Raw genomic sequence first — 13,783 nt, 5'->3', positions numbered from 1 at the left:
CTTGTTAAAGTTGATAAGTTTATTTTTCCCGCAGATTTCATAATTTTGGACTGTGAAGCAGATCTTGAGGTGTCGATCTGATAAGCGCCAAGGTTGCTCGTGTTTACAAAGCTAGAGGTCCTTCTAGGATCCTTGCAAACATTCACAAAAACGACTAACTTACCGAATGATTCCAACCAAGAGTAAGGGTTAGAAGATGAATCACTCTTAGATCGGACTTAGAATCTACGATGGTCACTCCTAGATCCTAAGACGACTCACTCCAGAATTAGCTTGATCGAGACTAATCCAATGAATCGGTTTAACATCAAACCTAAAGCAAGATTTGAAAGAAGCAACACCAAAAGTGTTAAGGAACAAAAGTTCTTGAATTTCAATATGTTTTAATCTTAAGTTCTCCATAACAAGAGCATTACAAGCCTTTAAATAGGCCAAATGGTCGTTCAACATAAGAACACCAAAAGTTTTTCAAAATACTACTTAATGCAAATTGTAGAAAATAAGACATGCAAATTAAAACTTGATTGCACATCATTCTAGACACTTAAATGCGGATCAGAAAACGTAGTCATGCTTCAAATGGTCTTATCTATGTGCTGTAGAAGGCGCTTCACATTTGGATATGGTTTGACAACTTTTGACTTCACAAACTCCAAAGAGGTGCAATCTGCAAAGGCACCTGTTCACGAATCTGCACACTTTTTTTGTCCTCCGTGCCATCTCTCAAAATAGACAACTTTTCCCGTGCCATCTTTGCTCCATTCTCTTCTTGACTCATTGAAGTAACATTATGAATAAATTTGGGCTCAAAACTCTTTGTTGGTTCTTGTGCATTAACAAGCTTTCGAAGGTGCAATGTGAAAGCCTCTTGAATCTTCCTTGCCTTTCTTGTAATAATTGCTCCTTTGATATATGTAATTGGTCACAAATGGATTCGTATCACGATCATTCTTGGGAGGCCATTCTTAGCAACTGGTGATGTGAACCAAGGAAGCACCATTGTCATGCCTCAAGGACCCATAACGAGATCAAGAGCCAAGAAGCTACAACAAGCTTTACTTTCTCATGTTCAATACTTGGTGAGCTCGGCTAGGGATGATCAAGAGAGAGATGGAACTTTTCAAGTCAATATCTTCCAAGTAGAGCTTAAGGGAGGCGTTGCATTAAATGAACTCTAAGTTCATTTAAAGGAGCTGAAGTTGAAGTGGAGTTTAACTCAAGTTGCATTCAATAAAGCCAAGTTCAATTCAAGGAACTCAAGTTGCATTAAATGAACTTAAGTGCATCTCAAGCTTCATTTATTGCAAGTCATCCATCAATTAATGGAACTACACTTCAAACTACTTCAAGTGAAGCTTCATTTATAATTGGGAGGTTACAAAGACTTTGAAGGGTGACCAAGACTTCAATTCTCGGATTTAAACCTCTTTTTATTATATTTTCAGTTTTAAACATTTCATTTATGTGTTTTAAGTTACATTTTAGCTAGTGGATGTTATGGCCATCATGTAATTGGGAGTTACAACCTTTCAAATGCCTTTAGGTTACTTTTAGGGTTGTTTTGGAGGCTATAAATAGCCTAGCTTGTTTCCTTTGAAAGACAGATTTTGATGATTGAATGAAGTTGCTATTTTGCTTCAAAAAGCCTAGAGCTTGTTTTTCTTTGCAATTCTTGAGTGTTAGATTTGCATGCTAGAATCATTCAAGTAGTCTTGATCAAGCTATTTGTGCAGTGGTTCGAATCTTGAGTTTAGAAACAAGTTTTCTCTACTCTTGATATTGATCATCAAGGTAAATCCGTTCTAACTTCTTCCTTGGGTTGACATCATCTCGATTTGGGGGTTTTAGCATTTGTGATCTAGGGGTTTGCATAACCACAAGGGTTCTTAGATCCAATTGGCTATTGTTTTCTTATCATCCACATTTTCACTTCCATTCCACAAGCCAGGCACATCCCAATCATATGCCCTATCATCTCCCAAATTACAAGGAACAACATTTGACCCTAACGGTGTGAGAGATGCTATATCATGACCAATATGACCAAAGTTGGGGGGTGGTGGGCGGGAAGAAGAGGGGTTCGACGACGAGGACGGAACTGACAGACTTGAAAATGAGGGTCTCGGAAATAAGGGTTTTGCAAATGGGGGGCACAAGCTGAGGGAATAGGAACATTGGACACGTGTTGGCCTAAATAATATGGGAAAGAAGGCATGTACGGTTCATTCTGATGTACCTTCTTTGGCACGGTAGATATGTATAGCGGCAATTCAGAGACATCTTCACCAGTCAAGAAGAAAGTCAGGTCATCGTCGTCAGTTATTTCCATTACACAAACCTTTGCCTTAAAATTATATACACGTCTAATTATGATATCTTCCTGTAATGGATTTATACTACTTAGCCTACATACATGTCCTAGAAATTCAGCATAGGTGATTTTACTATCCACATTCAATCCTCTTGTACGACCACCCACGTAATCCTTTTCAATATCTTTCCATACTCCTATATCAAGTTATTTAAGTGTTTTCTTTGTGTGTTTTATCTAATCACTTGAGTTGCAGTCTTGCTCATCGGCTTACTTTTCAATATTGGAGTGTAATTTGCTGAGAGGGTGAGATTGAGCGTTTGTGAGGGAGTGATTCATTGTTTGAGTGTTAAACACGAGTGAAATTCATTAACGAGTGGAAACACGTGAGGGAGTGCCTGTGAGGTCCATTTCTTGTTACTTTAACTTGTTTTGCAGCATGTCCAATCCTGAAGATAATACCATTCCCGATGTCCGAAGGAGAGAGGCACTAGAAGGAACTATGGAACGATTGATTCGTGGCATGGAGGCTTTGACAGAGCGGATAGGAAGGTTGGAGGCTCAAAACCAAGCTCCGGAGCGAATTCCACCACCACGTGTTCTAGATGAGGATGATTATGAAGGTGATGGATCTGATCATTGGGAGGACGATCAAGTTACAATCTTGGCGGCTCCAAGACGGGGAGAGAGACATGTTGGTCGTGGCTTAGATCGAGGGCGAGGCCGAGGAAGAGGCTACCATAATCTCCAACGGAGAGCTCCACGGGAGGATGCTCAAGTTGACCGAAACTTGGGCAATATCAAATTGAAGCTTCCAAAGTTCTATGGTAAGACTGATCCGGAGGCTTATATTCAGTGGGAGAAGCAAGTGGAGTATGTATTTGACTGCCACAATTTTAGCGAAGAAAAGAAGGTAAAACTATGTATTGCTCAATTTAAAGATTATGCAATAACATGGTGGGACAAATTGATGTCAAGTAGGAGACGAAATCTTGAGGCGCCAATCGATTCATGGTATGAATTCAAGGAGTTGATGAGAAGGCGGTTTGTTCCTAGACATTTCCAAAGGGACACGGCGCAAAAGCTACAAGTGTAGAGACAAGGTAGCAAGTCCGTGGAGGACTATTACAAGGAGATGGATTTGTTGATGGATCGACTTGATCTTGAAGAGGATATGGAGAATCTCATTGCACGATTTCTGAATGGCTTAAACAAGGAGATTGCTGATAATGTTGATCTACAACCTTACTATAACATAGAGGAGATGTTGCATATTGCCATAAAGATCGAGAAGCAACTCCAACGAAATTCCCAAAGGTATTCTACTAAACCTTCTTCAAGTACTTCTACATGGAAAAGGGATAGTAAGCATGCTGAATATAAGTCTAAGACCCAAGAGTTAAGTGAGAAACCTAAGGATAAGGGAGAGACTTCTTATAAGGGGAAAGAAAAGGTTGATGAGACTAAGGAAAGAAATAGAGACATTAAGTGTTGGAAATGTCAAGAGGTTGGTCACTATAGTAGAGATTGCCCTAATAGGAGAACTATGGTCCTTAGGGAGGGAGAGTTGGTGACGGACGATGAGGAGGAAGATGAGGTAATAGAGAAAGAAAATGAGGATTGTGATAGTGAGGAGTATAGTGAAGAGGACCCTACACATATGTCCTTAGTCACTAGGAGAGCTTTAAGCACCCAAGTTAAGGAGGATAGCTTAGACCAAAGAGAGAATTTATTTCACACTAGGTGCCTTGTTCAATGTGTACCTTGTAGTATGGTGATCGACGGCGGTAGTTGCACCAATGTTGTGAGTTCAATTCTGGTCAAGAGACTTAATTTAGAGACTAAACCACATCCTAGACTGTATAAGCTTCAATGGTTGAGTGATTGTGGGGAGGTAAGGGTGAATAAGCAAGTTCTTGTTTCTTTTACCATTGGAAAGTATGCTGATGATGTTTTGTGTGATGTTGTCTCAATGCATGCCGGAGATATTTTGTTAGGGAGACCATGGCAATTTGATCGTCGGGTAATGTATGATGGATATGCTAATCGTTATCATTTTACTCATAATGGTAGGAAAACTACTCTTGTACCTTTGTCTCCAAAAGATGTATATGATGACCAATGTAAACTTGAAACGAAAAGGCAAGAGGTCGATGCAAAAGCAAAAGAAATGAAAGAAAAAGAATTGAGAGAAAAAAAGAGTTTGAGTGAAAAGCAAGAAAGTAGCAATCGGCCTGGTGAGAAAAATGAGAGAAAAGCCAAATGTGTGAGCTTGTGTGCTAGAATGGGTGAGGTTAGGAATGCTTTGATTGAAAAACGAAATATCCTTGTACTTCTGTACAAAGGATCTTGTTTCCTTGCTAACGAGCTTAACCCTTCTTTGCCTAGTGTTTTTGTTGCCCTTTTGCAGGAATTTGAGGAATTATTTCCCGAGGAGATGCCAAGTGGATTGCCACCACTTAGGGGGATCGAGCACAAGATTGACTTCATTCCGGGAGCAACCATTCCAAACCGTCCAGCTTATAGGACTAATCCTAGCGAGGCCGAAGAGATACAAAGGCAAGTGAATGACCTCCTTGCCAAAGGGTATCTACGCGAGAGTTTGAGTCCATGTTCTGTTCTGGTTATTCTTGTACCTAAGAAAGATGGGTCATGGCGTATGTGTGTTGATTGTAGGGCTATAAACAAGATAACTATTAAGTATAGGCATCCAATTCCTAGATTAGATGATATGCTTGATGAGTTGCATGGATGTAGTCTCTTTACTAAGATTGATTTGAAATCGGGTTATCATCAAATTCGCATGCATATTGGGGATGAATGGAAAACTGCTTTGAAAACTAAGTATGGTCTTTATGAATGGTTAGTTATGCCTTTGGATTGACTAATGCACCTAAGTACATTCATGAGGTTAATGAATCATGTCTTGCGTGAATACTTAGGGAAGTTTGTGGTTGTATATTTTGATGATATTCTTGTTTACTCTAAGTCATTAAATGAGCATGTTGAGCATGTACGTTCTGTTTTGAATACTTTAAAAAAGGAGTGTTTGTATGCAAACTTAAATAAATGTAGCTTTTGTATGGAAAAAGTTAACTTTCTTGGTTTTGTAGTTTCATCTAAAGGTGTTGAGGTTGATGAAGAAAAGGTGTTGAGTTCCGCTCCACTACTTGCATTGCCTAATTTTGACTTAACTTTTGAAATTGAATGTGATGCTAGTGGGGTAGGTATAGGTGCTGTTTTAATGCAAAATCAAAGACCTTTAATGTTCTTTAGTGAGAAGTTGAATGGTGCTTCTTTGAAGTATCCCACTTATGACAAAGAACTTTATGCTTTGGTTCGTGCATTACAAACATGGCAACATTATCTTTGGCCTAAAGAGTTTGTTATCCATACTGATCATGAAAGTTTAAAACACTTGAGAGGTCAAGATAAGCTCAATCGTCGCCATGCTAAATGGATGGAGTTCATTGAGACATTTCCTTATGTCATTAAGTATAAACAAGGTAAAGAGAATGTGGTTGCTGATGCTTTGTCTCGAAGGTATGCTCTTTTTAACACTTTGAATGCTAAACTACTTGGATTTGAGCATATTAAAACCTTGTACCATGATGATCCTTCTTTTGGTTCTATTTTTGATTCTCTTGAAAATGGTATTGTTTTTGATGGGTACAACTTGTTTGATGGATTTCTTTTTAGGAAAGGTAAGTTGTGCATTCCAAATTGCTCTATTCGTGAATTGCTTGTTAAAGAAGCTCATGGAGGAGGATTAATGGGGCATTTTGGAGTAGCAAAAACATGTGACATGCTTTCTGAACATTTTTATTGGCCTAGGATGAGACATGACGTTCATAAAGTTTGTGAACATTGCATTTCATGTAGGCAAGCTAAATCTAGACTTAAACCGCATGGCTTATATTCTCCTTTGCCCGTTCCAATTGCTCCTTGGTTGGATATATCAATGGACTTTGTCTTAGGTTTACCAAGGACTAGGAAAGGTAGAGATAGTATATTTGTGGTTGTTGATCGATTTAGTAAAATGGCTCATTTTATTCCATGTCACAAAACTGATGATGCTGAAAACATTGCGGATTTGTTCTTTAGAGAGATTGTTCGATTGCATGGCATTCCTTACAGCATTGTTAGTGATCGGGATGTAAAATTCTTGAGTCAGTTTTGGCGTGTCTTATGGGGAAAGTTAGGTACTAAGCTAGTTTATTCTACTACATGTCACCCTCAAACGGATGGTCAAACTGAGGTAGTAAATAGAACATTGATTACTATGCTTAGGGCTGTTATTGATAAAAATATCAAATCTTGGGAGGATTGTTTGCCATTTGTTGAATTTGCTTACAATAGGGTTGTCCATAGTACTACTAAGTGCACTCCTTTTGAAATTGTTTATGGCTTTAATCCTATAACACCTCTTGATTTGCTACCTTTGCCACCTACTGAATTTGTGAATTTTGATGCTAATGCTAAGGTTGAATACGTTCATAAGCTGCACAAGGAGGTCAAGGAGAGGATTGAGAAGCAAAATGCCAATATTGCTTCCAAAATTAATAAGGGACGAAGGCATCTTATATTCAACCCAGGAGATTGGGTGTGGGTGCACTTTCGAAAGCAGAGATTTCCCGTCCAACGACATTCTAAGCTCAATCCTAGAGGAGATGGTCCATTTCAAGTTCTCGAGCGCATCAACGACAATGCTTATAAAATTGATTTACCAGGTGAGTATGGTGTTAGTGCAACCTTTAATGTTGCTGATTTGAGTCCTTTTGATGTAGGTGATGGCTATGATTTGAGGACGAATCCTTCTCAAGAGAGGGAGGATGATGTGAACCAAGGAAGCACCATTGTCATGCCTCAAGGACCCATAACGAGATCAAGAGCCAAGAAGCTACAACAAGCTTTACTTTCTCATGTTCAATACTTGGTGAGCTCGGCTAGGGATGATCAAGAGAGAGATGGAACTTTTCAAGTCAATATCTTCCAAGTAGAGCTTAAGGGAGGCGTTGCATTAAATGAACTCTAAGTTCATTTAAAGGAGCTGAAGTTGAAGTGGAGTTTAACTCAAGTTGCATTCAATAAAGCCAAGTTCAATTCAAGAAACTCAAGTTGCATTAAATGAACTTAAGTGCATCTCAAGCTTCATTTATTGCAAGTCATCCATCAATTAATGGAACTACACTTCAAACTACTTCAAGTGAAGCTTCATTTATAATTGGGAGGTTACAAAGACTTTGAAGGGTGACCAAGACTTCAATTCTCGGATTTAAACCTCTTTTTATTATATTTTCAGTTTTAAACATTTCATTTATATGTTTTAAGTTACATTTTATGATACGAATCCATTTGTGACCAATTACATATATCAAAGGAGCAATTATTACAAGAAAGGCAAGGAAGATTCAAGAGGCTTTCACACTGCACCTTCAAAAGCTTGTTAATGCACAAGAACCAACAAAGAGTTTTGAGCCCGAATTTATTCATAATGTTACTTCAATGAGTCAAGAAGAGAATGGAGCAAAGATGGCACGGGAAAGTTGTCTATTTTGAGAGATGGCACGAAGGACAAAAAAAGTGTGCAAATTCGTGAACAGGTGCCTTTGCAGATTGCACCTCTTTAGAGTTTGTGAAGTCAAAAGTTGTCAAACCATATCCAAATGTGAAGCGCCTTCTACAGCACATAGATAAGACCATTTGAAGCATGACTACGTTTTCTGATCCGCATTTAAGTGTCTAGAATGATGTGCAATCAAGTTTTAATTTGCATGTCTTATTTTCTACAATTTACATTAAGTAGTATTTTGAAAAACTTTTGGTGTTTTTATGTTGAACGACCATTTGGCCTATTTAAAGGCTTGTAATGCTCTTGTTATGGATAACTTAAGATTAAAACATATTGAAATTCAAGAACTTTTGTTCCTTAACACTTTTGGTGTTGCTTCTTTCAAATCTTGCTTTAGGTTTGATGTTAAACCGATTCATTGGATTAGTCTCGATCAAGCTAATTCTGGAGTGAGTCGTCTTAGGATCGAGGAGTGACCATCGTAGATTCTAAGTCCGATCTAAGAGTGATTCATCTTCTAACCTTACTCTTGGTTGGAATCATTCGGTAAGTTAGTCGTTTTTGTGAATGTTTGCAAGGATCCTAGAAGGACCTCTAGCTTTGTAAACACGAGCAACCTTGGTGCTTATCATTTTAGCTAGTGGATGTTATGGCCATCATGTAATTGGGAGTTACAACCTTTCAAATGCCTTTAGGTTACTTTTAGGGTTGTTTTGGAGGCTATAAATAGCCTAGCTTGTTTCCTTTGGAAGACAGATTTTGATGATTGAATGAAGTTGCTATTTTGCTTCAAAAAGCCTAGAGCTTGTTTTTCTTTGCAATTCTTGAGTGTTAGATTTGCATGCTAGAATCATTCAAGTAGTCTTGATCAAGCTATTTGTGGAGTGGTTCGAATCTTGAGTTTAGAAACAAGTTTTCTCTACTCTTGATATTGATCATCAAGGTAAATCCGTTCTAACTTCTTCCTTGGGTTGACATCATCTCGATTAAAGTCTGGGTGTTGCCTGAAGGCTGCTTCCAGAAGAGCTCCGTTGGCGAGACGTTCCTTATCCACCTTGAGCTCAGAGTGAGACGCCCTATCACAGCGTCCTTCGCCTCGAGGGCCTGGAGCATGTCGTCCTTCTCCTTTAGGAGTTGGAACTTCTCCTTCTCTAGCCCTTTAGTGATGGCATGGGCAGCTCGGAGGTGGGCCTTATGCCTATCGTCCTTCTTCTTCAGTAGCTCGGCCTTGCCTTCCACCTCGGCCCTCAGGATGTCCACCTCGGAGCGAGTCTTCAGTAGCTCTCCCTTCATTGTGGTGGCAGCTTCTAAGGCAGCAGAGGAGTTCTCCCTCTACTTCGCTGCCAAAGCCTTCCTTCCATCCAGCTCGGCCTTGATCATAACTGCTGAGTGAATGGAAGCAACAAACGCCTGCAAAAGGAAAAACACACGAAGGTTAGACCGAGCTACAAGTTAATTACTTTTATTTTCATAAGGAAACAGGTCCTACCTCAGCGGCGTAGTCAATGGTCCTCTGCAGCACGGACCCAGGGTCGCTCACAAACTTGGACGCCCTATGGAGGCAGCGGTCCAAGCTCGAGGCCGAGATGCGGGACACCAGATCCTTCACCCCGGAGTTTGACGGTTCAATTCGAAACTGCATGGGTACGTCGGACGTCCCCCCTATCCTCGCCTTAGGGTCGTCCACCAAGTCGACATGACTCGTGGGCAGCGGCCCACGAGGTCCAACCTCCAAGGAGGAGGTGGTTTCTTCTTCTTTCTTCTCCTCTTCAAAGGAGAGTCTTCCCTCACCTCGCACAGAGGTGACACATCCAGCACATCGGGCTCATTCCTCGATCGCTTTCTTTGGAGCGCTCCCCAGCAGAGTCCAACTCGATCACCGGAGTTGGAACTTCAGCAGATTGTCCGACATTGTCTTGAACCGCAGGTCGAGCCACAGCAGGGGTGATTGGCTCCGAGCTTTGAACAGCCTTAAGGGCATGAGCATGGCTCTTAGACTTACGCTTCACGCTGCTGGAGAATCCACACACCATTGCTGCAAAACAAACAAGTAAAAGGTCAGATACGGAGGTAAAAAAAACCAAATTCAAAGTAAAGGTCGAACACAACTTACCGAGTTCGGAGTTTCGCCTTGAAGCTTCAACCGGACGCACCAAGGGGTTGTAATCTAACAACTCAGACTGAAGGAGTAGCTTGTCGGTCACCAAGGTTCCGATCTTCCTGCCCCTTGGAAAGTGATCCTTGTAATGCTTGAGGGTGTCAAAGGCAGCTTGAGTGAGTTTGGGAATTAGGTTGTCAGCTCTTTCCCCTTCCTCCGGAATTCTAATGAGAATGTCGTTCGGAATTTTAAACCCCCTACCGAGGGGTCCGAGATAGTGCTCGATCATTTTTGAAGGATATTCCAAACCCTGGCCCGAGGTGGAAGTGTCACTATCCTCCCCATCGTCGGAAAATCTAAAGTTTTCTATCTCTTCCAGCTCGAACTCTAACCTAAGAGCTAAGTCCTCCCCAGAGTCACTTGGCTTGGGGGGTGAACTGCTTATAGTCCGACCTGCACTATCTAAACTATCACTACTAGAGGGGGAAGACATGAAAACTACCATAGTTGAAGATAAGAATTAAAGCAAGGAAAATGACTGACCTACGGAGGGTTCGAGCTAGTCTAAGATCGAACTCCATAAATTCAGGGAACGTAAGGTTTGACCTGAAGTCCCAGAACTATTTATAGCTAATCGGAAAAAACCTCTGCGCCGTACACGTATAATGAACGAGCGGCTAGGATCATCTCGAGATTCGTAACGACGGAATACTTGAGTACTCCGACAGCCTGGCAGATCGAAACGTCTTCCACAACGGTCGCATTTTTTCTATGAATTAGAAGTCGCCACGTGTCCAAAATTGAGTCGGGTAAACTTCTCTGCCAGATCGAGATCGAACCTGACAGAGAGGGGGCCAATGTTTAGGGGTAAAAATACCTTGGACACGTGGAGGACACTCATTGAAGTTCAAGGAATAAAATATCCCAGGTCCACCTCGAACCTGCAGAGGTGATTGGGTTCGCCCATTGAAAAAGGCTAATTATAGATGTTGTGGTTCGACTTGATTGGGGTTCGATCTGCTCGGAACTCGACAGGTCCGACATGAGAAAAAACATATAACCGTCGATCGTCAGTGCTGTCGGATCCACCACCTATAAGTAGGGGGCCTCATTTCACGCTCAGGTATCGAATCTCATCTCGAACTTAATATTGAGTCCGACCTACACTGACTTTAGTGTCGGAGAGTTTGCCTTATTGTGCAGGTTCACTCTTGAGTTCAGGTCGAGCCGGGGACCGGGTTCGAGCTTGGTTCATCAAACAGCATTGTGCAACCCTTTGCATAAACAAACATCAAACAAAAAATGCTAACATAGCAACGTAAATATGCCATAGTTTATTCATTTATTATAGTGTCCATTATAGCCTTTAAAAAATCCTATCAAAAGTCATTGACTTTTAATAGCATCAGCTGGCATGACTGCAAATAAACTCTAACAAAGTCATTTATAGCATTTTCCATGAGATATCGTATCCCTTTTATTGTGAGCTAATATGCAGTAGGTGTCATAGATGGGCTAGATATCTACATCCAGACGACTGCTGTGACGTTGAACGAACACGAAGTTAACCCCATTTTGCTCGATGCCCCTTTCCAAAAAGCGGAAGGCAGCGGAACTACAGAACTAGGATTCTAAGAAATCCGGGTCCCCAAATGCTCATTAGCAGACTGTATCTCCTACAGCTGGTTGAGTGAACACTCAGCAATCCCCAACTTTGACCGCATTATAATTCTTTTAAAATAATTTGTCTCAAACATTTTAAATGGTACAACACCACCAGCTATCCTACTTTTTGAAAACAAAACTTGATATAATTGTTGTCGACAATCTCAAGACTTATTTTTAATAACTTTTCTATAATTTATTGTACAAATATTAATGTTTCATTCTATACCAATCCTTCTAAATTTGGTTGCTCTTATTTTATTTAATTTTTAATTTGTATTATGCATAGCGTAAGAAGTCAACAAAAGTTTTTAAAAACTTTTTTTAATTTTCATTTAAAGTTAATAATTTAGACTACTATATCTTATAAACTTACATTGTCGGGTCATATTTTTTAAAAAATTATAATAAATCTATTATTCTAAAGTATTATAGGTATGAACAATAATTATCTTTCTAAATTTCATCATCTTCGTTAACTTATATATAAAATTTAGTAATTATGAAATTGATCTATAAGCTTTCAGAGTTGTATCGGGTAGGTTCCAAAAAGTTTAATGTCGAAAATGTTTTAAATTTATAATTTAAATGAACATGTGTATGAGTTTTATTTTTTTTTTGTTTAATTAATATATTCATAACCTATCAAAGGATATTTTTTTAATAGATATAAAATAAAAAATTCAAAGAAATGACAAATTTGAAAGTTAAAATAGAAAATTTGAAATAAGGCAGCGTAATATCAAAACATATTAACTAGTAAGCCTAGTGGAAGTAAAAACTTAGTCTACTGTTACAACTTGAAGTTATTTGAGTTGACTGGCAGTAAAGTCTTGACAAAAACTGTAGCTTGAAACTTTTCGGGGAGTCCTTTTACTGGAAGCTGTAGAAAGCATTGGGTATTGAGATTGTATAAAATGAGCTGCCCGTCCTTAGCTTCCATTACAAGTTCTTGAGAGCTTACAAACACCAATGGCCTCTCGATTCCTGAAATAGGGCCGATTGTGAATACCTTGGACCATGAATTGTCCTTCCCCATCGCCCAAATTTGGAAGGTTGTTTCAACCTTATTAGGATCGTAATAAAAACAGCACAATCTGTCCCGTCCAAACAACAAGACTTCTGTGCTCGGCGCTCCCCCACGCGAAACACTCCGGCATCGGAATCCTGCCGAAACCTCCTCGCTCATGTCGAACCACTGGATGATTTCACTCCCTCCATCCTCTATTGCCCTCCAGTAAAACCTTCCTTCGTGATACATCTCGAACGAAGGCGCCCAAAATACACTCCCACAAGCACGACTTTCGATTTCTCTCCAACCATCTTTCGCCAAATCGTACACTTCTGTTTTGTATATGGATATGCATATTCTTCACGAACTTCCACAACCCTAACAGCCTTGAAATCCCTAGATTTCTGATCGTACCCGAATCCAACGGCATCCATGCTTGTACCGGTTCGGTCGAAGGGATCATCAGAGGGTTTGGTCAAGAGAATTGACGGTGGCAGCTCGCGAAGCTCTCCGGTTGCTGGATTACAGAGGAAAAAATCGTTGGGGCTAAGAGAGAGGCAAATTAAGCCGTGAGAATAGCCGCTAAGTCCACAAAACTCAAAAACCTCAGGTAATGGAAAATCCATGTCCACAACGGCAGATGGGAGGGGAAATTTGAGGAAGCTGAGCATAGTTTCGTTCTCCCCGGACTCCTCGTTTGCTATTGTACGCTTCACAAGAAGGTTTCGGTGTTGCAGATAATCCGCAAAATTAGGGTCGTTAATTAGGACATACATGTATTTGGAAACACATTTGAGTCGAGCAACACATTCCGGCGGGAGCTGCGACAGAATCTTGATCATCAATTCTTGTGATAGATTTTCCCAACTCGCCATTTGAAATAATTTTTTAGGAACCCAACGCGTCCCCTCTCCTCTCCTATTTCAATAGAATTCGAATTCTTTATGTAGGATTGTAAGGCCGTGGCATTTAGTGGCATAGCATAAGATTTGGAGAGCAAGCACTTCTCGTGTGCGGGGGGTCCACATATTTTTTAAATTTGTTGTTTTAAATGTTAAAGTTAGAAAGATGTGGGTGGGTCGTCCCGTGAACCTTGCGAATCATGACATTTAGTTTTTATTTTTT

General features: G+C 40.2%; 1 protein-coding gene across 1 annotated transcript; it reads right to left on the bottom strand.

Moving 5' to 3' along the window:
• Positions 1 to 12,870: 12,870 nt before the first annotated feature.
• Positions 12,871 to 13,533, bottom strand: LOC148213127 (F-box protein CPR1-like). The gene has a single exon (XM_088123263.1). The coding sequence runs from the start codon at positions 13,531 to 13,533 to the stop codon at positions 12,871 to 12,873; it is 663 nt and encodes a 220-aa protein (XP_087979389.1).
• Between the last annotated feature and the right edge of the window lie 250 nt (positions 13,534 to 13,783).

This window comes from Momordica charantia (genome assembly GCF_013281855.1).
Source record: "Momordica charantia cultivar OHB3-1 chromosome 1 unlocalized genomic scaffold, Mcharantia_2.0 BLBB01000001.1, whole genome shotgun sequence".
Taxonomy (NCBI): Eukaryota; Viridiplantae; Streptophyta; class Magnoliopsida; order Cucurbitales; family Cucurbitaceae; genus Momordica; species Momordica charantia.
This window is presented reverse-complemented; position numbering and strand designations above follow the sequence as displayed.

Excerpts from the sequence above, each read along its gene's own strand:
- LOC148213127 (XM_088123263.1), bottom strand. The coding sequence starts at position 13,533 with ATGGCGAGTTGGGAAAATCTATCACAAGAATTGATGATCAAGATTCTG.